This window comes from Equus quagga, chromosome 4 (assembly GCF_021613505.1).
Source record: "Equus quagga isolate Etosha38 chromosome 4, UCLA_HA_Equagga_1.0, whole genome shotgun sequence".
Lineage (NCBI taxonomy): Eukaryota > Metazoa > Chordata > Mammalia > Perissodactyla > Equidae > Equus > Equus quagga.
In genome coordinates, this window is record NC_060270.1 from 100985266 (window position 1) to 101009544 (window position 24279).

The 24279-nt window shown below is 37.2% G+C and overlaps 1 protein-coding gene and 1 long non-coding RNA gene across 3 annotated transcripts in view; one reads left to right on the top strand and one right to left on the bottom strand.

Annotated features, from left to right (window-relative positions):
* Positions 1–1264: 1264 nt before the first annotated feature.
* Positions 1265–7788, top strand: LOC124238542 (uncharacterized). Its single transcript, XR_006888323.1, has 2 exons — positions 1265–1346; positions 4883–7788. It is a non-coding gene; the product is annotated as an uncharacterized LOC124238542 (long non-coding RNA).
* Positions 7789–9947: 2159 nt separating this feature from the next.
* Positions 9948–24279, bottom strand: part of PLA2R1 (phospholipase A2 receptor 1) — a 105528-nt gene continuing 91196 nt past the window's right edge. Inside the window, exons 22-30 of one of the 2 annotated variants that reach the window (XM_046658994.1) lie at positions 23439–23569; positions 22665–22812; positions 19163–19401; positions 17405–17573; positions 15501–15641; positions 14612–14728; positions 13265–13441; positions 10601–10633; positions 9948–10474 (exon numbers count right to left, since the gene is read on the bottom strand). In XM_046658994.1, the coding sequence (XP_046514950.1) occupies positions 10221–10474; positions 10601–10633; positions 13265–13441; positions 14612–14728; positions 15501–15641; positions 17405–17573; positions 19163–19401; positions 22665–22812; positions 23439–23569 (1409 nt within the window). In that variant the 3' untranslated portion in view covers positions 9948–10220. The remainder of the gene's footprint in view (positions 10475–10600; positions 10634–13264; positions 13442–14611; positions 14729–15500; positions 15642–17404; positions 17574–19162; positions 19402–22664; positions 22813–23438; positions 23570–24279) is intronic. The other variant, XM_046658995.1, reaches the window with a different exon arrangement.

Below are 24279 nucleotides of genomic sequence, written 5' to 3' on the forward strand. Positions count from 1 at the left end.
CCCACCAATTCCTTCATATGCTTAATGTGAGTTGGTTGTGTTTGTCTTCAAATCCATTTATGCCAATTGTACTAGGTATTGTAATTTTAGAGTTTAATTAAATTATAAAACATAAACTATGAGTATAAAAAGAGAAGTCTTTTATGAAAACTAAGCTAAAAGCTTTGCAAAGACTCAATAAAGGTGAATAGCTAAAAATTCTGTTGTGGAGCACAATAATTACAAATATTGGGGAAAATTATAAAAATTCAGGGCTTTGCGGGGCTGGCCCCGTGGCCGAGTGGTTAAGTTTGCGCGCTCCGCTGCAGGTGGCCCAGTGTTTCGTTGGTTCGAATCCTGGGCACGGACATGGCACTGCTCATCAAACCACGCTGAGGCAGCGTCCCACATGCCACAACTAGAAGGACTCACAACGAAGAATATACAGCTATGTACTGGGGGGCTTTGGGGAGAAAAAGGAAAAAAAAAATAAAATCTTTAAAAAAAAAAATTTAGGGCTTTGCACTCAGATTGGCCTGCAGCTATCTTTAAATTTTCACTCCACTAAAGACACTGAAACTAGAGCTTATGAACAAAACCTTTTATGGATATGCTTTATGCATGAGGCCAACAAGAAGCCATATTAAAATGAATGATACTGTCCCTACACCAAAAGATTTGTGGATAAATGTATATTTATGTGTTCTAATAGAAAATAAAATGTTTAAGCTAAGTATACATATATCAATTTTTATGATTCCTTCCTTTAACTGATATTTTTGATTCCCTGACTAGAGGTCCCAACTGAGTCAGATAGGAGTGCTTCAAATGCAGTATGAGTAATGATAACAACAATATGATAATTATAATGGCTACCATCCCTGGAACTACATTTCGTAACAATACAGTTTACTAAAGTGTGATATTAAATTTACTTATTAATATGCAATTGCAGATTATCTTCTAAAGCAGTACATAAACAAGTACGCCTTCTTGCTCAATATATCTCTTTTCTCTCTAAATTTCCTTTGGGAAGTATAAGTTGTAGTATCAACTCCAGGGAATTTCTGCAGTGAGTCCCAGGGTCACCTAGCTCTCTGGTCCTTCCCTGTCGCAGGGCTTCATTCGGATGCGCCCCCTGTTGGGCAGTGTGCTGAGAGACTGGGTTTCCTTTGTATCTTTAGGTTTCATCCGCAGTAAAACAACTCGTCTGACCAGAAGAGTCCTTGCTTGAGGACTGCAAATGCTTACGGCCTGGGTAAACACTACATTTATTCAGGCATGCTCTGTCTTGAACAAGTGTCTAGTTAGTCTCCACAAAACTGCATTTTGTACCAGGAACTCCAAAGCCTTTGGTGACTCACGAGGTAAGGCTTTCTGTTAAGGCCCCATCCCTGCCTACTCCTTTCACTGAGTTTGCCCTGGTTCTGCTTTTTGCTTCTGCTTTCTGGTTCCGGATCTCCCTCTTTCCACAGTCAAAGTCTACAGGGGAAAGAGTCCTGCTGATTCCTATGTCTATGAGTTGGGTTTCCAGCTCCTACCAAGCTCTACTGTCTAAGAAGGTGAAGAGAAAAGTTTAAATAGCTTCCTGGGGGCACGATCTCCTAAGCTGGGACTGAAAGAGCTGGAGTTAATTCATAAGCCACCATGAGGAAACAAAAATAAAGTCACAATCTCAGGATTGGGGAAGGAGCAAGAGAAAAATATTAACATATTCCTTTACTAAATTGCCATATTAAATTCAAAATATGTTTATTTGAAAAATACCCAGGAAAATATACAATGCTGGAATTTAATGTAAACGAGAGACTTAACGGGAGAAACAGAAAGGGCATTTTATATTAGTTTTAAAAGTCAATTTCCATTATTAAATAGAAGCACAGGAAACAAATTGAAGATAGCATATATCAGGATATCTCTTTTTTTTGCAAAAACAAATGGTATTGCTACTCATAATCACAAGAAATGGATGACAACATTTTAAATGAGTTAACTTTGGCCCATTTTCCTCACTTCACGGTGTGAAGAAAACAGCACTTGAATGATTTTTTCCTTTAATTTGTTCTAAATTACAGCAAAGTGCTCTGCACGAAGCAAGTGCTTGTGTTAATTAACTCTGAGTAAAGAAGGTCACTGTTATACATAGGACTCATGTTGTGGTTTTCGTTATAGATTTTCTTCTGCAATTAGAATTCTTCATTAGGCATTATACACATATGCAGGTTTTCACTTTTCACCCAGCATTTCAAATCCAGGCACATTTGTAGATTCTTTTCTCTAAAAAAATTAAAAATCCACAATAATACTGGAATTGACTTAAGGAATAAAACAAATGATTCAACATATTTGTAAATATACTTAAAATATTGACCTTTTATCTGAACCTGAATATTACAGCTGAATTTTTAAACTGCATACACTATTGTGCTTCAAATTTTATAACATAAAGAATAAACAAATATGAATTTTCAATCATTTTATATTGAATTTTTATGTTTTTATGTTTACAATTGTAAATGTCAGAAATGAAATTCTAAATGCTCTAAATTCTTGTAAATAATCCAAGATGCCAAAAGTTTCATCAGGCTTTAGAGAAACATAAACAGCTAAGTCAATATTTCTAAAATAGACATAACTTTTAAATGTTTGTTTCTAATGTTTAATTGTAAAAGCTTTAGGTTTTTGAGGGTAAGCCATTATGTTTATGCCCCCAAATTATAAGAGAGCCATAGTATGTGTTAATTATGTTGCTCATATAACACATGATATAGATTTTAAACTGAAATTCTTGACAGAAGTTAATATTTGAATGCTGTGGTATGATCAACAATGCATAGTCACTCACCTCTTCCAATCCACCCCAAAAGTAAATAAGAACCACTATAAACAAGTTGGCTTTAAATGTATTTAGCCACAGTATAAATGTAATAGTGTATGCCATTCTTGTGATTGTCTTTTTTCTGAGGATTAAAAAGTTAGCCATGTGTAAATTTGGTCCATCTTTTCTTTGTCATTGGCCCATAAGTAAAAACTTTCTTTCTCGCTCAAAAAGATACCAAAGAAAGGTGTTTTACCTAAAATTTCTTATTTAACATAGGCATCACTCTCCCCATTAAGCCTCTTTTTCTACTTGACAGAATTTATCAGTACCCTTTTTTTCTGATTCTGTTGCTCCTGTTATCATTTGTATCACACTTATTGTTTACATATCCTCTCCCCTGAGACCCCATGAGTACAGAGATGGAGTTTTATTCATATTTCCAGCCTCAGAGCCTAGGACCCTCTCTGGGCCATGGTAGGCTCTCAGTGAATGTTTGCTGATCAGAATTGCTTACTGATACGCTGTTAAGTGCTGCCCACATATACAATAGTGCTTGCTAAGACATGTCAAAGTATGTTAGACTTCCCATTTAGGTTTTTGTTCTTTAAATCCAGGGGTCAGCAAATTTTTCCCATAAGGGGCCAGATGGTAAATATTGTAGGCTTTGAGAGCTATTCAGTCTGTGTCCCAACCACTCAGCTCTGCCATTGCAGGCTGGAAGAGGTCATACACAATGAAGAAATGAATGAGGATGGTTGTGTTCCAGTAACTTTATTTACAAAAAGAGGAAGCTAGCTGGATTTGGCCCTGCCAATCCCTGCCCTAAATCATTGTTTTGAAGGGTGGAGGAAAAGGATGGAAAGATTCCAACCAGGTATCATAATAATCCTTACAGTCAACGTTTCTTATAAATGTTGGCAGCAAGAATTAGGATGGACATAACATTTTTATAATCTCTCTTAATTTTTGTTCCCTAAGAACAAAAAGTAAACTGAGTTCCTCCTGCCCCCCTACAACACACACACACACACACACACACACACACACACACACACACACACTGCCTACCATTAAGACTAAGCCATGAGGTTGTAGTGGATAAGCAGAAGTAAGAGAATCAGAAGTGCTGATAAGACAAGGAGGCGAGATGAAAGAAGAGTGTGGAGGAAAGAGAGCCGATAGAGGTAAACCTGGCTGACTGCAGGACATATGTTGGTCCAAATCCTCCAGTGGGTGGGCTGTTAGGCAGATTGAAGAAAAGCTGGATTTTGCTTGTTTCTTATTAGGGACAGAAGAGAAAGAATGTTGTAGAGCAGTGGTATTCATACGTTTTTGCTTGCATACTTCCTAAGAGAGTTTTGAAAAAATGTATATCCCTTCATACATTTCTAAGTTGACATCCAAAATTTTCTATAACTAGGATGCAATTTGCAACATATTATAAATAATGACATTTTAAAATAAAAGCATCATGTCACCCTTTTAATATATCCAACGGAATCTAATATCATACCAGATTTTTAACTTTTTATTTTGAAATGATTTTAAGTTTATAGAAAGGATGCCAACATAGTACAGAGAATTCCTGTGCAAAATTCATCCAGATTCCTCCAGTGGAACATCTCACATAACCATAGTACAATCAACAAAACTAAGAAATTAATACCAACACAATACTATTATTTAACCTGTATACCTTATTCTTTTTTCACAGTTTCCCATAATGTTCATTTTCTGTTCCAGAATCCAATCCAGGATTCCACTTTGCATTTATTTGTCATATTTCCTTCTTCTCCTCCAATCTGTGACATGTCCTCAATCTTTCCTTATCTTTCATGATCTGGACATTTTTGAAGTGGTCAATTATTTTGTGTATATTTATTATTAGTACACAATTGATCAGAGCAAATTAAATATATTACAGCAGTTAATAAATAATTAGTATATATCAAACTAAAATGTTACAGGTAATGCATCTTTTAATGAAATGGATGTATCATAGATAAAATTAATTAATATTAGTTTAAAATCGCTAGAATAAGTCAATTCAGCATGAATTCTATTCCTTTTTTTTTTTTGTAGCTATACGGGAGAAACTTTGGAGCGATTGCTGTTGTTCACCATAGCCAATTATCCTCACTGGGAGACCTCCTTCCTTGCAGTTAGATTGGACCATGTGACAAGTTCTGGCCAATGATATGAGAGTGGAAGTGCCATGTGTTGCTTTAGGACCCAGGAAATTAAGAGTTCTCTACTCCTCTTTCCTGCCATAGCATCACCAGAAGCCCCATGTTGCAGAGGTAGGAACATGCAGCCTCGATCTATGAGTTACTGCTTGAAAGTGAGCTGTCCTGGAGAGCCAAGGGAACCATAGCAGGCTTTGCATGACCAAGAAATTAACTTCTGAGTTTTGTTTTGAACCACTGACATTAGAGGGTTGGTTTGTTTCTAGAACATAGGCTAACCTATCCTAACTAATATGGAAACTTTGTTCATGTAAATAAGTAAGTAGGAATGAAAGAAGGTTTGTTATAGCAATATAACTCCATTATTTGAATTTCTTTCTTTTATGTGCCAAAAATCACACTGATACTTCATTAAAAATTATTATATAACTGACAATTTGATTATGTCCTCCTTGAGTCTTGCTTAAAGTGAAGAACCGGAAATACCTGATTTACAAAAGGATTTGTTCTTCAGTCGTTAGAGTGATTCACTTTGTCAATTTCCCAGAATTAAAATTAAAAGGCTTTACTAAGACTTTTAAAATGACAATTAATTATGCCTGTTACTTTTTCACTTATAGGCACCTTGTTTTACCTGTTATACAAAGTAACGTTGGGAAAAATAAAATATTGTTAATTTCATTATACTTTTATCAATACTATTTTTCTATTAAAATGTCTTGATCTTAATACATATTTTAACCAGAACACTAGAGTTGCAAATTCAGTTCACTCAATTAATGAAAAATATTCATTATCAAACTTATTTGGTAAAGCCAATCTTCATTGTCAAACCCATGAGCCAAATAAGACAATGTTCAGAAAAAGTCTGATTGCATTTTTGAATTCAATAAGCATGCTAATACTCATCCTCACTTAGAAATCTGATATATAAAGCACAGAGCCTTGCCCTGAGCTTTTCACCAGGATAAAGTAAGACATTAGGTTCTTATCAATATCTACACTCTCTTTATTTTGCTTTCACCACTTTTCTCTCCAGAAACACCTTCTTTGACAATAATCAGGGGCAGGTAAAGTCTTAAACAAAAGTAGTTAACACTCATGCTCTTCCACCATCCCATACATATTAATTTAGAATGTCCAACCATGGGGCAAAATAACTCATCACTCATCCTTAACAGAAAAATATATGAACATAGGGGAGTACATGAGGCTCTACACTGAACTTATAATTCCTTTATTAAAAGAAGTTTCATTGACATTATTACTTTGCACTTTTTTTTGTTTGGTGCCATGGAGGATTTTCCCAAGGCAAGGTATCACAATAAGATTTGGAGTGAAAGCCATGTCCTTCTTTTCTTTAAGATAGAGACAGGCATTTGTGGAAAGAGAGGCGGGAAAGAAGCCCATGACACCTTGATCTCTGGGATGTTCTCAGGCAAATCAGTTCTAAGAAAGAATATATAAGAAGCTTAAAGGTTCTGGAAACTAAACTCCTTAAACTAAACTCCACACCCTTGTATCCATTGGAAATCTTTATGTACCCTCAAGGTATGCATCCTCAGTCTGGAGACAATCAACTTAGAGAAAGTATTTCAATAACCCATGGAAGCTACACGATGAATAAGGACGGATCTCAAGTTAACTTTTGTCAGGCAGAGGCAGGAGACCAACTGGAGGACTCTAACGCCTTAGGAGATGGAGGTCCGGCTATACTGGAGCAACCTGGACCCGTGACCGACTGCATACAGCAAAGTCCTCCTGCAAGCCCAGATAGGTGTGGATGAGAAATAAACCTTTGCTGTGTTAAACCAGGAGATTTTGGGATTGTTTGTTAGCGCATCTAGCCTCTCTGACTAATAGAGTAGCTGATGGTGCTGGATAGGGTCTCAGTACTACAGGGATGAATAGGAATCATAGCCAGTTCTCTGGGGACAAGGCAGTACCAGGGTACTGGATGGGGCCAAATCCAAGAGAATAGACTACAGGTTGCACCAACTACAGACTTCATAGCAGATGCCAACAGAATTCCCAGGAGTAGGGACCAGACAACCACCCTCAGTGGACACCACATAACACACATCCACAGTCAGTTATCGCCTTGGCCCACGAAGACACGATAAGTTCTCATATATCCAACTGCCATTTTGAGGAGGGAAAGGAAACTCCAAAAGACTAAATGTTTATCTAAAGAGACCATCTAATCCACCCTTGATAGAGAGCGGAACTTTCAATAAAATAAACATTTAAACTGAAGGAAGACTGTTGGAATTGGAAGTGCCCAAGATATTTTTAATTGAAAATCTAAGATTTTCTATGACTCAGAGTTGTGGAAAATAATTGATTTTCTTTGGAAGGGGGCACATTAATTATGTGTGAATGAGTGTGTGACTCTGCTTTTTTTATTTTTATGCTGTAGCTGTGAAATCTAGTTCAGATTAAAAATAGAAGTGGAAAAAAGTTTTTTAAAGTACACCTATATGAGTAAAACAGAACATTTCAGGACTTTCTAGTTCCGAAATTTCAGTAACAGGAAGGAGGGCATGATCTGTTCATGGGGACAGATTCCCCAGAGATGTGGTTCAATACTAAATACCAAAGTACAGAGCATGGACAAGCAGTACAGTTTCTTTCTGCAAAACCACTTTATTAATGACATACTTTGTCAGATTGTTACATGTGACTATTCCACTTCAATATACCTTGACTGGAAGGATAACTGATTAGCAGTTTTTACCAAGTCCACTGAAAAGAACAGAGCTTTAATTTCACTTGACAGATTGTTAAATTGGGCTTTTAGACTATCTGGTTAATTCAAGTCAATTATGCTTTTGAGTCATAAATATACAACGGCCATATAACACAATAACTCTTAAAAAATAAAGTCCCCCAAATTAAAAAAATTACGGAAGTTGATTGTCCCAGCATATAAACTACACGGGAGTAGCAAAGAGTTGCTTTTGGAAGCTGCATTAACTGATTCAGGCCACAAGGACTTCATTCTCAGAGCATGCACTTCAAAGTGTATTTCTAATGATGATGGTTTTCCACTTAGAAATTATTTATCCTTTTTCCCGGAGCTCCACCTTGTGACTAGTGGCCACCAGTTTTGAGGCAGCCAGTTGTAATAATTAAAATGCACACTCTGGGGATGCCCTGACATTCCCCCAGTTTCTCTCTATCATGGGACCTTACTTAATTTTCATAACCATCTGATATTTTCTACTTCTGCATTTCTTTACTGGGTTCCTGTCAGTTTTCCTTCATTAGAAAATAAGTGCAATGAAAACAGAGATCTCATTGACTTGCTCACCGTAATACCTCCAGTTTCTAGAATGACACTTGGTTCTTAATAGGAACTCAATAAATATTTATGTAATGAGTAACTTTTGAATACTGGTTATTAAGTCATTTTTCCTTATAAGAAATTAATGAAGGAGGGTCAAAACTGTGATTTTTAATTTATGGACAGTATCATGCTTTTAAGACAGCCCTGGTGGTTAAGATTCAGCACTCTCACCAGCATTGCCCAGTTCGTTTCCTAGTCACGGAACCATACCACCTGGTTGTCATACTGTGGCATCTGACGGCTATGTGTTGCTGTGATGCTGAAAGCTGTGCCACCGGTATTTTAAATTCCAGCAGGATCACCCATGGTGGACAGGTTTCAGCGGAGCTTCCAGACTGAGACAGACTAGGAAGAAGGACCTGGCCACCCACTTCAAAAAAATTGGCCACGAAAACCTTATGAATAGCAGTGGAACATTGTGTGATATAGTGTAGGAAGGTGAGAGGATGGCGCAGAAAGATGGGGCAGGGTTCTGTTCCGCTGTGCACAGGGTTGCTGGGGGTCAGAATTGACTGAACAGCACAGCAACAAAATCACACTGTTAATCATTATTCCCCGACTGCGCTAACCAGTCCAACACAAATGGATGTGGTTCCCAAAACCCACCGTTTACTAAACGGAACAACCCCAATAAACTCATTTACATAACAAAGGTATCTAGCTTACCATTGGAAAGTAATTTATTTAGTACTTCTCAACATATCCTCTACTCTAGTTGTAATGGGACTGTGATTCAGATCTTCAATTTTTCCCCTTTAAATTGAAGTCACATTTTATATCTTTTAGTCGTTAGGAGGGTTATATATTATTTTATACCTTTAGTTTTAAATAAAGCCCAGGAGTTTTAAAAGCATTAAAATCTCAATAAATTCCTTTAAGCTTCTCTATAAGACATTGTTAACTATCAATTGAGTCATCGTTCAGTAATTGAAGATTTTAGGCCACTTTGTGTGGTTGCTCACGAAAGCGTGCTGCTAACCAAGATCTTCATTGTTTAAAGAAAGGCTATTTTTCTTCTCCTTTGTTTGAGAAGTGAGAACTAATAAAAATGAATGTCACTCTATATATTAGTTTAGTGTCCAGAACCTGTGAATTTTAAGCTTAGAAATTAGTATTTTCCAAATCTTGCTGCTAAAACTGATTGAATTAAAAAGATTGCATTAAAAGCAAACAAGAAACCTCTCAGAAGCCTTTTTTTCCTTCTGATATACAAATGTAGGGTTTTAAAATTTGTTTCACTTCCTCTCTCTCTCTTTTAATGGAATGAGTGTGGTTAAATGTTTGAATAGATACCAGATTAGTTTAAAAATTCCCCCCCCAAATTTTGGTAGAAATATTAATGCAAAAACAATTACTCACATTAGTTTGAGAGTTTTCAATAGGGAGTTTCTTTTAATAGTTCTTATTTTCTGAATAATAACCACCATATAATTTCCCCCTTTTATGAATAGATCAGGGGGCTGGCCCCATGGCTGAGTGTTTAGGTTCATGTGCTCTGCTTTGGCAGCCCAGGGTTTGTTGGTTCGGATCCTGGGTGTGGACCTACACATTGCTCATCAAGCCATGCTGTGGGGGCTTCTTACATAGAAGAACTAGAATGACTTACAACTAGGATATACAACTATGTGCTGGGGCTTTGGGAAGAAAAAAAAAAAGAGGAAGATTGGCAATAGATGTTAGCTCAGGGCCAATCTTCCTCGCCAAAAAAATAAAAAAGAATAGATCACAGTTTGGGGAAATGAATAAATCAACACTCATCTGATTTGGTTACAACTAAAAACCAGTAATCACTTTAAGAATAATTAAAATAGTGACACAATTTCACGATATAATGGCATCTGGTCTGTAAAGGAAAACACAGAGGAGGCTCCCCTTATAGTCTTCTTTACTCATCCTCATGGCTGTGGCATTCTCTGACTTCATTATTATGGTCATTCTTCTCAAGGTCAGAAATGAGAATATTCTCTTCTAGATGGACTGTACTAAAGTTGGTTGTAGGATAGTAAGGATTCTCGAATCCTGCAAGTCTCCTGAAGGTACCATTATTGTGCTTGTAAATGCAGAAGGAAAGTGTGGAAATTGCCAGAATTACAATCAGTGTCAGTGCCACTGTAAGAGGTACAATGCTGTGACTTGGTCCTGAAAAAAGATGAAAAAAGAGAAAACTTCAATGACAATAAAGTAAGATAGATACTGTCACATAGTTACTTCCTATTTTATTATTTCTAAGAAAAATCAAAATGTTTTCTACTGTTCCAAACCTACCTTTTCCTGGATGCTCCTTTACTGTGTGAATATCTAAAATCAAATACAAAAAACATACTGAGTTGAAATTTTTCCGTTAATTCAGCAAAATTATGTCATTACTTAAAGCAGGGCTCAGCAAACTATGGCCCATGGATCAAATCTGGTCGCCTGTTTCTACAAATAATGTCTTATTGGAACTCAGCCACGCTCATCCATTTATGTATTGTCTATGGCGGCTTTCATGCTACAATGGCAGCATGACAGAGACCATTATGGCCCCCAAAGCCTAAAATATTTATTATCTGGCCCTTTACAAGAAAAGTTTCCTGACCCCTGATTTATAGTAATCATTATTAGTGCTCACAAACAAATATACAATTTTTTTTCAGCCTAAGACTTCCCATCCAGTGTCAGCACTATGCTGCAATAAAAGATATGGGTAAAATATAGTCCCTGCCTGCAAGGAACTCAGTTTTGTTGGGATGTGATAGAGTTTGTCCAGCAGTGATAACCTCTCTGCCTCTACACAAGGATGTTATAATCAGCACCTTCTCGCCTTTGCACTCTCAAGAATCTTGGGAAATAAATAATGGCTCCTCTGTTCCAACAGTTAGAGGGCTTCTGTTTGAGGATTTCCTACTGTAAAAATGTATCTCTTTCAACTGGGCTCTATCTGAAAATTTGAGCTCTGCTATTTTGATCTAGGTAAAGATCCAGAGAATATGTAGAGAATGAGCCAGAGAAAGAGCAGTAAAGGATTTGGCGCACTACTTATGCCCATTCACTGTTATATTCTCAAAGGAAGCATCAACATCGTTACCAATAGTAAAACCATTTTTTTTACAAAACCTTTTTTTGCAATTTAAAAATAACCTGGTATAATTTTATATAATATTATTGAGAACATGTATTATTGTGTGTGTCAAGATGCTTTTTAAAGAAAGACTGTTAAAAGAGTATTTATTGGGGCCAGCTCCATGGCTGAGTGGTTAAGTTTGTGCGCTCTGCTTCGGGAGCCCAGGGTTTGCCAGTTTGGATCCTGTGTGCAGACCTAGCACCACTCATCAAGCCATGCTGAGGCAGCATCCCACATAGAGGAACTAGAAGGACCTACAACTAGGATATAGAACTATGTACTGGGGGGCTTTGGGGGAAAAAAGAAAAAGAAGAAGATTGGCAACAGATGTTAGCTCAGGGCCAATCTTCCTCACCAAAAGAAAGGCTGAGCAGAGTTATCATGCCCTTTTAAAAAAAAGAGTATTTATTTTCACAATGCTGGCAGTGGGCAGGTGTACAAGGAGCATGTAGCCAGAAAACTTGGAGTCTAGTCCTTCATGTGGCCTCAGTTTGGACAGCTACTTTTCTCATCTGTAAAATGGGAATCTTTTATCTGCTTGACTGCCATGAAAAGTTGCTGTGAAGTACAAAAGAGATATCCTATGTGTTACAGGAAGCTGTAAAGTCCTGTACAGACACGAAGTATTTCTGATTTGTTCTTGATGCTTAAATGCTGGTGATCACTTGGGCACACTATTTATTAGGCTTAGTCATGTTTTCTACACAGAGTTGGTATTCACACTCTGAGGGCTTCAAATATTGGTGCCACATCTACCATTTCTTTTCTCCTTCATTCCCAGTATCTAATCAGTTACCAAGACCTGATGATTCTCTTTTCCCATTTCTACCCTCCTTTTTTATTCCTAGTTCTGTCACTCAAATTACAACTGCCTCCTGTTACGTCTAGATAAGTGTGACTCCACAGCAGGGGTCCACAGAGCACAGAGGCAGTCCCTGCCTCCTTCACCATGGAGTTCAGCTCTTCACAGCACTCTCTGTGAATGGACCCTACATCACTGTTCAATTTTACTCCCATCACCGCCTAACGTGAGCCCTTTGCTGCAATCTAAGCTCATTCTCAACTGCTGCCTTTAGTCATGCTGGGACTTTTGTCCGAAATGCCTTCCCTCCTCTATTCTCTTCATCCTTTAGGATTCCAAAGCCTCATCTTTTCTCTAAAGCCTTCTCCAGCGGCCCAGGCCACACCAATCCCTCCGTCTTTATAATACTGACACTGAGAACTGTTACGATTGTTACAAACATCATCCTACTGTCAACGATCTCATTAACATCCTATCTTAGAAATCTTTGCTGTTATTTGCAACTGACTACAATTTTCTGGCTTAGATTTCTAAAATTACTATTTTTTATCCTTACAAACTAAGTAGTTAGCCCAAGATGAAGCTAAAATACGACTTTTATGGCATAGCGTGCAACAGAGAATCATGTCTGATTATTTACAGCAAAGATACCTAGGCCTGGATTATATTTCCTGGGACAAAAGATGAAATTCTAAGTGGGAGTTGCCAGAATGAGGCTCACTGGTTTACATTTCTGGCTCTATTTGCTTGAGGTAAACTGCTTTTTTGCCCATTAGTTTAACAGCTGGGTGACACAAGAAAGTCATAGTCTTTGAGTTGATTTATAATGGTTTTTTCTTCGTATCAGAGAAAGAAGGAGCTGAAATGTCCTCTGACTTATTTGATACAAATAAGATGATAATGTCAGAATCCATCTGAATACTCTCTGAATACTTCGATTTTAAAACCTTTAAATGCTAAGGAGGTGGGTCGACATTAGTCAGAGGAGAATCAAAATGAAGAATTTCCTTCTGACTTTACTTACCTGCCTCCATTTTACATATAAATCCCTTTTTTTCTTGACATGGGGATAACTGCCACACTCCTTCGGGGATCCTCAGGGCAACACACAGATGGGGTTTGACATGCTCCCTCTCTGGCTTCCGAATGCCCCAGTTTGACTGGTCTGTGGGAGTTCCATCAAACCACTTTATGGTTCCATCTGTGGAAAAATTGCTCACTTATTATGAATTATGTGCATGGTTGTCAAACATACTAAGACTGGAATGAACCATAAAAAGGAGCCCCTAAACTTAATGAGACTTTCTCCTTATCTGATGCATTCAGCTCAGTCGGCACAGTCATGAACTCAACAACAAAACGTAGGTATTAGTAAAGTCGCCTTGCGAACAACTCTATTTATTTTAGATATACTGTTCTAATTTAGTTCATTTAGGATAGGTTTTTTAATGTGACACTTTGAATTTTGAAATATTCCATATCATAATCAATTGAAAGAATTCATTTCATAAACTAATCAATATAAAGAAAAATCCAAGAAAAGTCCTAACATCCAAATCATTACAAAATGGTTCACTTTCTGAAGGAATTTTACAGTGAGTTTCTTTAAATAGCAAGCCAGTGGTGTACCAAGGGGTGGGGGCAGCTGGAGAGCCCACCCATGTCTAGGCAATAAGAGGGTGTATTATCTGAAAAGGATGTAAAACCAACAATAAAACTAACTAAAAGTCAGTCAGCTTTTTATTATCACCACGTGCTAGAAATTCTAAACAATGTCAGTGATTGAAATACTCCTCCTCGCCAGGGTGGGTCCTTCTCCACTTTGGTCCAACAGTCTAACAAGCTCTCCATAACAATTAAAATAATTTTCCTTACACACGCTTTCAATAACCATCGCTTACTAAAGGAAAGAATACCATACTCTCATTTGATTACAAACTCTTTTTTTGAGTGGTAAGTAACAAGTCCAATAGCACAATTTATCACTGAGATGCCTCCATAACTCTATTGTTTTTTTTATAGCACAACCTTTAGGAACCTGAGGTAGTTTCAAGTAAATACGGTTTTGGTGTCTATGACTAAGTTTGTGACCACAAAGTTCCAGTTAAGCATTTTCATGATGTGAGGGTAAGTATAAGATAAACTGCTTGTTTTCATTTTGGGTACCTGTGGGACTATTTCAAAGGACAAGAGGGTATAGAGAAAAGGGTTAGCAATGTTGTCTTTGGAAGAAATGGCTTTAGGACCCATGCTATTTTTCACAGCAAATGCATCCAAGGAGAGTGTTCTGGTTTGCGGAAGCCATCTTCGTCAGCATTGACCACCATGCACTTATTTACGCCCTCTCCTCTCCTCTACCCAAATCACTTACCGTCACCATCAAACTGAGCATTCAGCCAAACCATCTGGACAGAAGAAACAAAAGCAAAAAGCTCTTCTAGGAGAAATGAGTTTTCAGCCTCATCCTTGATTGTCAAAAGATTAGATCCTATAAAAGAGACAAACAGCAAATGAACAAGTATTTGTGTTTACATGTAAATACAATATAACTTTGTTTTTTTTGAGGAAGATTAGCCCTGAGCTAACATCTGCTGCCAATCCTCCTCTTTTTGCTGAGGAAGGCTGGCCCTGAGCTAACATCCATGCCCATCTTCCTCTACTTTATATGTGGGATGCCTGCCACAGCATGGCTTGCCAAGTGGTGCCATGTCTGCACCCGGGATCCGAACTGGGGAACCCCGGGCCGCCGAAGCGGAACATGCGAACTTAACCATTGTGCCACCTGGCTGGCCCCAACGTAAACACAACTTTTAAAAATGTCTCCTATACTCTAATTTGTAAAGTTCAGCCTTTGAAATGTGAAAATTTCCATTGTAAATAAGTGATTTTTGATTAAAAATTTAGAAGTAAAACCCCATTTATTAAAAAATACAAGCTTGTACTTAAGAAGTTAAAGCATAGAATATTAATTTTAAGGAAGATTAAAAATTCCTAATTCAAGTGCATTCCAAAGGAACATTTTCTTGGGAAAGTACAGTATTCTGAGACAGTATCTTAGGTTTTCAAATTCTATACTTGACATTGAGTATTGTATATTAGCCATTCCCCAAGCAAGCAAATTCAATAGTATTTATTTTTTCAATTGTTTTTGTTGCTCTCAAAGTCACCAAATAATCAGATAAATGAAGAAAACCACATTGTTTACTGAAATGTCAAGAAAGGAGCACACCGAAAGCATTTTACCATCACAAAAGAATTACCTTCCTTTTTGCAAAATTCATGAGCAGCCTCAAAGCTTGTACTGTCTAGGACTGTAGAAAAACTGTAGCAATTACTTTCGAATTTTATCCAGGGAATAGATGTTTCTGAGCACAACTCTGGGTATCCAAATGGTCTTGTTTCTATGAACAAAATTCAGTTATGATTTCAGAGTGGTGGCTTGGTTCATTTATTGAGATAACGATTGCATTACATTCTGTGAAGGACCAAGATAACTACATGTAATGAGATTTTCATGGTAATACTCTGAAAGGGTGAGTTTAATGTAAATGATTATAAAACTAGGACTGGTTTACGGCGTTTCTGGCAGGAGTAATCTTTACCTACACATAACACAGAATATTACGCAGAGCTTCATGGGCTTAATGTGGGTGCTGCCTGGGTGAGGGGAGTTGTCTTTCAAGTTTACAGTTAGTAGCCTAAAGGTTGGAAAAACTGGAGGATGTGATTCACAGAAGGACTGGCAGCCAAACGAAGCTGGCAAAAGGCACTTCCAGATGTACAAAATGTGTTCCATGCAATGTTGAATATTACGGATTTTAAAAATCCTTACTTGCTAATAAACCTATGAGAGAAAATAATGTATTCAATAAAGTATCATAACATAACATAACATAGCACATAACTAGGGAATTTGAGGTAGACCGCTTCAGAAGGCAAGCATGAGAGTCAGACACAGCCATGTGAGATCCTAGGTGTATGGCTGTGGGCATGCTACCTAATCTCCCTATACTTTGATTTCCTTATCTATAAAAGAGAGCTAACAACAACACCTTTCTTACAACTAGAGTTTAAATAACCTAGTGCCTGACACTTTTAAGCACTCAATAAACACAGGGCTATTGAAAAGGGAAGACTAAAGTCTGTGGAGTTTTAGAAGCAGAATTAGCTTTCCCAATATATGTATCTCTCATTTACATTTTTATCCTGAACTGTTTTGATCTGAAGTTACATAATGTGCATGTATGCTATTGAATTGACAGTATCCAGAATGTAAGTAATTACTTGAACCTTTACTAATTGAGAGATTGAAAAAGAAACCAGCTAGTGTGAAGGAACTCTCTTTGTGTACACCACAGCAATCAAGGGAAAGGAGACCTCGTGTAATGGGATAAACATCAAATGAGAGATCCAGAAAAGTTGGCTCCTACTCCTGGTGCTGTTGACAGACATCTATGAGATCTTCAGGAGGCTATTTAGTGCTCTGAGTCTGTTTCATCTTTAAAATAAAGTTCACCTGGTTGGGCCAACTGAACTTTAAATGTAATGAGATGCTATTTTTATTATATAAGTACGTGTGTAATATAAATATAAATGTTATTACTATGATTATTGTTATAATCTAGAATCCTATTAGTCTTTGACCTAAACATAAATCCTCAGTCTGGCTCAAGATCCTCTACACACACTCCTAACCCATGTTTCTAGCCTGATTTCCATCTCTTTTTACCTGTAACCTGCAACACTGGAAAATCTCAACACCAGTTTTGTCTTATACATGCCCAGTCCTTTCTTCTTTCCATGTCTTTGCTGAATCTTTTCTGCTCAGAATGCCTCTCCATGTCTCATCATTGTCCCGTTTATACCCAACTATTCTTCAGGGCCAATCTCCACAGTCACTTCCTTCAAGAAGCCTTTCTACTTTTCCCCAAGTGGCTATGATGCATTCTTTTTCTTGCCCCACAACACTTGCTACCTCTCTTATGTCATTTGGTGGCCCTGCCTTGTGTAACGATTATTTGTCTGTACATCACTTATCAGGCCAGAGATTTCTTGAGGGCAAATCCTTCTTACTACTCTTCTTCATTTCTCCTGCTTAGCACAGTGCTTTGCATACAGCAGGTGCATAGTACATATTTCTTGAGTTGAACAGAATTGAACCTACCAGTGGGTACCTGACAAATGGCTCCTTGCAGAAATGACTCGCAGGCTGCGCTACTCCAGCGTCCACTGGTGTCAGCAAAAACGCAGTCACCCAGGAAGGATGACTCATCATCTTTCCAAAAAGTGAAGGAGGATTTGGTGCCATCTGACCAGTCAAAGTTAAGACCATTCTGTGGAGGGAAATTGAGTGCTCATTTCCTTGCCAAGACTGCTGGTGACATCATTCAATGCTGTCTGAGCAGCCCTCACTTCACACAAAGATTTACTTTTTCACATCCAGACTTACATTTCAGGGGGTCTAGAACAGCTTGCAAATGTGGCCTCACACAAAGGAATATCTACAACAAGCAGTATCTTTTTTAGTTTTGGGGAATCCTTGGCTCCCTGCCGCCATAACTTCCCAGGAAGCAATCAGAGTGAAGTTGGATCAATATCTTGTTCTTTACACTAAAATAAATTTCAGATCGATCAAAGATTCATACATAAAATTGAAAACGCAAAAGTACTAAAGAAAACTTGGCTAAACATTTTATACTCTTGGTGGGGGGAAAACCCTTCTAAGTCTGATCCAAAATCCAGAGGCCATCAAGCAAAATTGACTACATAAACTTAAAACGTGTACAAAATACAAAATATAATAAAGCACCAGGAAATGCCATCCGTTCCCCTATCCCACTGGCAAGGATTAAAATTTTGACATACTCAGTGTTGGCAAAGATGTGAAAAACTAGACATTCTCATACACTGTTGTAAATTGGTGCAAACTTTCAGAGAGCAATGTGGCACCACTGGTTAAAATTTAAAGGGTACTTAACTTCACTTCTGGGAATTTATCCTAATTGCACAAGGATATCTGTTGCGCATTGTTTGTAACTGTGAAAAACTGGGAAGAACCCATAAGTCCATTCACAGGAGAATGGTTTAATAAATTGCGGTATATCCTTATGTGCTGCTGTCCCAAAGAATGTATTAGATTTTTATGTGCTGACATGGAAAGCTGTACAAGGCATATTAAATAAAAATGCAAGTTTAGGGACAGCATATATATATCATCTCATTTGTATTTAAAAAATACGTGTATATATATATATTCATCAATTACATGTGTATATATGTGCATACACAGAATATTTATAAATGACACACAAGAAACTGTTTACAGTGATTGACACCGGGGAGCAGAACTAGAGGTCAGGATAGAATAGATTTATTTTTCACTAATTTGGGGCTGTAATACTTTTATTTTTAAAAAAAGAAAACTAAAAAAAAAAAAAAAAGCTTACTCTCCAAACTACATCCTTAGAATGGGAAAATAACCCCTATGTTAAATTCCAAGGGGGACTGAATTAATTAATAACCAAATTTCTAGGCAGGAAGCATGATTCATTTTTCTTAGGGATTCCTTGAACGCAACAAATTACCTAAATGCAGGGGCTTGAGTTTAGGATGTGTTCCAGTGCACACGTGAGAAAGTATCCCGAAATTTCTCAGAAACTTTCAGAGAACCTTTGAAGGGCATGAATTTCCAGAAAATTAGGCAAGGGATGTTCATGCTAAAAAGGTGCGCACCTTTATTTTGTCGTCATAGGCTGCTCATAAAGTTGTCAGTAGTTATTGTATAAACCAATTACTTAAATGTTATAATTACTATTATTTCTGGGAATTTTTTTCTGTGCTAATTTCAGTGGCTATATCGCTAAGGAAGTAGACGTGAGACTTAATTATGGGAGGATTGTCCAAGGGATTTGAGAACACCTACATCTGCGGTGAACAGTCCAATCCAGTGGGCATGTCCTAGCCGGCTGAGGATAACAGTGAGGAAGGACTGGCGATACTGATCTGTAATGCTGACCAGTTCTGCTCCATGCATCAGGCAGGTTTTTACTGCTGTATACCAAGTCATATTCGCATTAATTATTTTGTAAGTTCTGTTTCCATAGTCTAAGGTATTGGGGATTGGATACATATCAGATGTATTTCTACCATGTCCAGAAGTATCTAGAACAAGAACAACAACAAAAATCATTTGTAGCATCTGGATGAGAAAGGGGGAGGCAAAGCTTTGCATAGATCGTGTCACAATGATCCATCCTACTGTTAACAACAGTTTTCCCTCCCAGAATTGACTATTTCGAAATGAGGACACTGCCTGAGACCGTAGGTAATGCTAAAGAATTAGAACACTTTAGGAAATTTAATGAATGAGTTTCTTAAAAAATATAAACATACATCGAACCATTTCTAGAAGTTTTCCCATTTTTTACAATCTCTGTTAAAATAACCATCTTTTTGGTGGAACCGATGTGATCTCCTTAGGCAAGTTTCATCCTACTAGATACACTTGGCCTAACATATACTGTTATGGCAGAAATTAATACTCACTAAGAGAATATTGACATATATTATGTAGTCATATACTGCATTGCAAAGATAATTTAATGAGTGCATATTCTCAAATAAACTTTATTAAACTTTTGAGACCGTTTGATAGTTGCTACCATGTTAAAAGTTTACACGTATAAATTCTAAAAAATAGTTTTAAAATTAAGCTAATAAATGCTTAGAAACACACACAGGTCTTATAAACAGTTGCTAGTAATATGTCACCTGGCAGAGTCAAGAATTATAAATTAAGAGGCAAGGTTTTCCCACCCGTGATCACTGGTGCTTTCTTGTACATGAGAAGCTGTGATCATGTGAAAACCAACCCCGTGTTTTACCTACAGATGTTTCCTCTTTAATACGTACATTTGCCTTTTTGTTCTGTATTATATTATGTTCTAGGGTAGGCTAAATTTAGAAGACCTAACATACAAAAACAACGCAAGAATTTCTGAACTGTCTGATCCAAAGCGGCTGGGATTTCTCTCTGTATACTGGTTTCATTACATTTTGGCTTGAAAAGGAGCATCTTGAGATGTGGATAGGTGAGAAGACCTCCAACTCAACCCTAGCCCTGATCCTAAATGGCTAAGAAACCTTGGGTAAATTACTTAATCTCTCTAAACCTCAAATATCTGGTCTGTAGGATTAGTAAGGCCTTCCTTAGAGGGCTGTGGGGAGCATTCAATGAGATATATACACAGGGCACTTACTGTAGTACCTGGGACCTAGAAGGCTCTCAATAATTGTTGCTTCTTGCTCCCCTCTCCTCCTCTTGTCACATTCTCCCAAATAAAAATGGCAAAGTGGGAATTTGACTTTTCCTGAAAATGTTACCTCAATACAGCAGGAGTACATATTGTAAAACCAAAGTGAAATTAATCCAATTACCAACTAAATTGTGATGGACCACACTTTTATCATCTGTTCATTCTTTGCTAGAAGTTTGTTTGCTAGCCTATGTATCACGTCTGAGGCTATTTATACAAAACCAATAGAATACCAAAGTAGCTATTTAAAAATGATAACAATTATTAAAATTAAACTAACTGAAATCCTTTGTATATATGAGCCAAATAACAATTTAACTATTTTTCCCCACTAAGTTATGCATCTGTATTTTCGCATATATAAATTTCTCCCTGTGTAATTAATTTCTTCAAGTTTCAAAATATAAGTGATTTGAGCAACATGATTTTGTCACCTGTTGCCATGAAAAAGAAAGATCTATTGGAAACCAAGTTCCAAACTGGGGTTCTTGACTTTGCCCTTGTTTCTCTTTTTACTCAGATATCTTCATTCTTTCAGGCAGATAAGAGACTTTAGGCTCTAAGCCCAATGCAAGCACATACTTATGTGGCACATAAAGAAGAGAAGCAGAATCTGGGTATTCATTGTCGACTACAAGAATTTGTGTAGTTGAATAAAATTTCTTGGAAATAATAATAAAAACAACTTTCATTGGTTAAACATATGCTAGGAACTTGCTAAGCATTGTATATACATAGAGTCTATGACATAGTTATTATCCTATTTTACAGATGCAGAAATCAAGGTTCAGAGAAGATACGAAACTTGACTGACAGTTTATTTACAGAGGTGGAGTGGGAACCCAGGAGGGGTGTGAACTCCAGTGCCTATGCTCTCAACCACGACAACTCTATACTATCTCTAAAAGAACATATATGTGGTTAATCCAAAAAATATCAAAGAGAGAAAGTGGTCAGAGAGTATATTTCAAGAAGAGATCAACATCAATGCTGTATAATAGAATCATTTAACTGAGAGACCTTGAGTGTATTACATATTTTTTCTAAGCCTCAATTTCCTCATCTGTAAAATGGGGAGAATTTTACCTACTTCATAGAACTGTCATTAGAATTTTATGGCATAATGCTTACAAAGCCAAGGCACAGTGCCAGGGATATCGTAAGTGTGCAAGCATATGGTACATTGATATCATTTCTTTCCTTACAAGACTCTGCTCTTCTCAAAATATTCTTGCTATAGCTGATCTGGTATCTTCTTTCAGTTCCTGACCACTATTATGCTTAAGTGATAATTGTGAACTAGGAAACGGGACTTCCTTGGAATTGCTTTTCTGAGGATGGGTTGATACTTAGTATCATTAAAGAGTTTACATGTATGCAACACTAAGAGGTATAATTCATATTCCAAGTAAGTGCATATATATATATGGATGAGATATACATATACTAGGCTGCCCAGAAGTCCACACAGCTCCAGACACAAACTCTGGCCTTCTAGGCTGGCATGGCACAGGAAGCCGAGCACTCAGGAGAAGTATGAGATGGGAGCTATTGTTGGTGTTATTTTTATTACTCAAGGTCACTTACAGTGCATTCACACTGTTCCTGGACTCCACTGGCTACCTGTAATAGTATGGCTTTGGTAATTCACACCAGAAGTCATTGGGGGTTTCTGAACATCAGGTCTAGAAACATGCAGCATGCCATATTTATGCCATGATAGCCAGAGACCAGTTTTAGGGTTCCAAGAAAGGAGTAAGTATTGAGTGGGTTTATTTCCTTGACTCTTTTCCAACATTTCCTCAATGTCTTTTTTATTGCCTGAACAGAAACATAATCCCAGAACAAAGCAAGTAAAGCCTTTTAATATGACCAAAATGGGTGCATAAACTTGGTCATCACTCAAGTGGACTCTGCAGTCCTTAGCACCCCACTAAAGGGCACGATCCTGTGGTAGTGGAGATTAAATGACCATATATAAGTAAAGCTCAAAGAATAAGTGCCTGGCACTGTTAGCTATGAAACAGTCAGTTATATAGTGTGTAAAACAAATAGGGAAGAGAAGAGTGGCCCATGGAAATGAAAACAAAAAAAGGAAATATTTCTTACCCTGCATTTTTTCACAAACAAACCCAAAACCTTCTTTTCCACAGTCTTCGAAATACCATTTTCCAGTGAAATGAAAATTAGGATTAGTTGACAGCAGGGCACAGAGAGGCATGTGTTTTTGAACTTCAGTGGTGTCATGACTTGGAATCTTTAAAAGAATAAATGTTTTCCAAAACATGGTAACATATAACATTATTATAACATTGACATTTTTATTAGGGACATAATTTTTAAAATACAAACACCATTATTCCTTTATTTGCATTTAATAAACCTGTTCACAAATCACTTCATAACCTACAAAATAAATAATTATTGTGATGAGTAAAGTAATTACCTTTATGGAACACAGGAAAATGATATGAAATTACACTATTAAAATTAATATATTAATAACTGACTAATAAAAATTATGCCTACAAAATATAAGTGAAAAAAAAAACTTTAGGGGGCTGGCCCAGAGGCATAGTGGTTAAGTTCACCACTCCACTTCAGCAGCCCGGGGTTCGCAGGTGGGTGCAGACATACACACCACTCATCAAGCCACACTGTGACAGCGTCCCACATATAAAATGGAGGAAAACTGGCACAGATGTTAGCTCAGGGCTTATCTTCCTCAAGAAAAAAGAGGAATATTGGCAACAGATTTTAGCTCAGGGCCAATCTTCCTCACAAAAATAAAAACCCCAAAAAACAAAAAAACACTTCAGTAAACTAGTCTCAAATAGGATCTCCTGCTAAAAAGATTTCTAAAAAATAAATCTAAAAACTTACATTTATTATGTCAAATGGAGACCAGTTAGAATACGCGACAGGCTTTCCATTTAGCCATTTTTCATAATCATCATTTTGTAACCCTATCCATACATTAGTGGTCTGGCCAAAGAGATTCATAGTAATGAAAGCTGAAACATAGGAATACATTATCAAATTTAATACCATACAAACTATTTGGGTAATCATTGAATTCTGTTTATAGCTATGATTTTATTTAAATGAAAGCAAAACTTAATTATGAATCAATTGTAGGAATTTGTTACTTTGTCCTTATGAAGGTAATGCAGGCTCTTTCACTTTTGTTTCAGTTTAAATTGACAGAAATTAGCTGGCTAAGCCTGGGATTTCATCATATCATTAACAAAACAATTTCCAGTCTTCATTCAATGGCTTTCTAAACAAAAGAGGATTTGTTTGCTGTATCTTTCTAAAGTATATGATTGCCTAAATATCAAAGTGTATAAGTAAATCTAAAGGGATCTAAAAAATTATGCCATGTGGGCCGGCTCCATGGCCGAGTGGTTAAGTTCTCAGGCTCTGCTTCAGTGGCCCAGGGTTTCACTGGTTCAGATCCTGGGCGGGGACACGGCACCACTCGTCAGGCCACGCTGAGGTGGTGTCCTACATACCACAGCCTGAGGCACTCACAACTAGAACATACAACTATGTACTGGGGGGCTTTGGGGAGAAGAAGGAAAAAAAAAAATAAGATTGGCAACAGATGTTAGCTCAGGTGCCGAACATTAAAAAAAAATTATGCCATGCAATTATAATAGACTATACCTCAGATTATTTTAGCTGTTTTATAATACAGATATACAGATCATAAATATGTCCT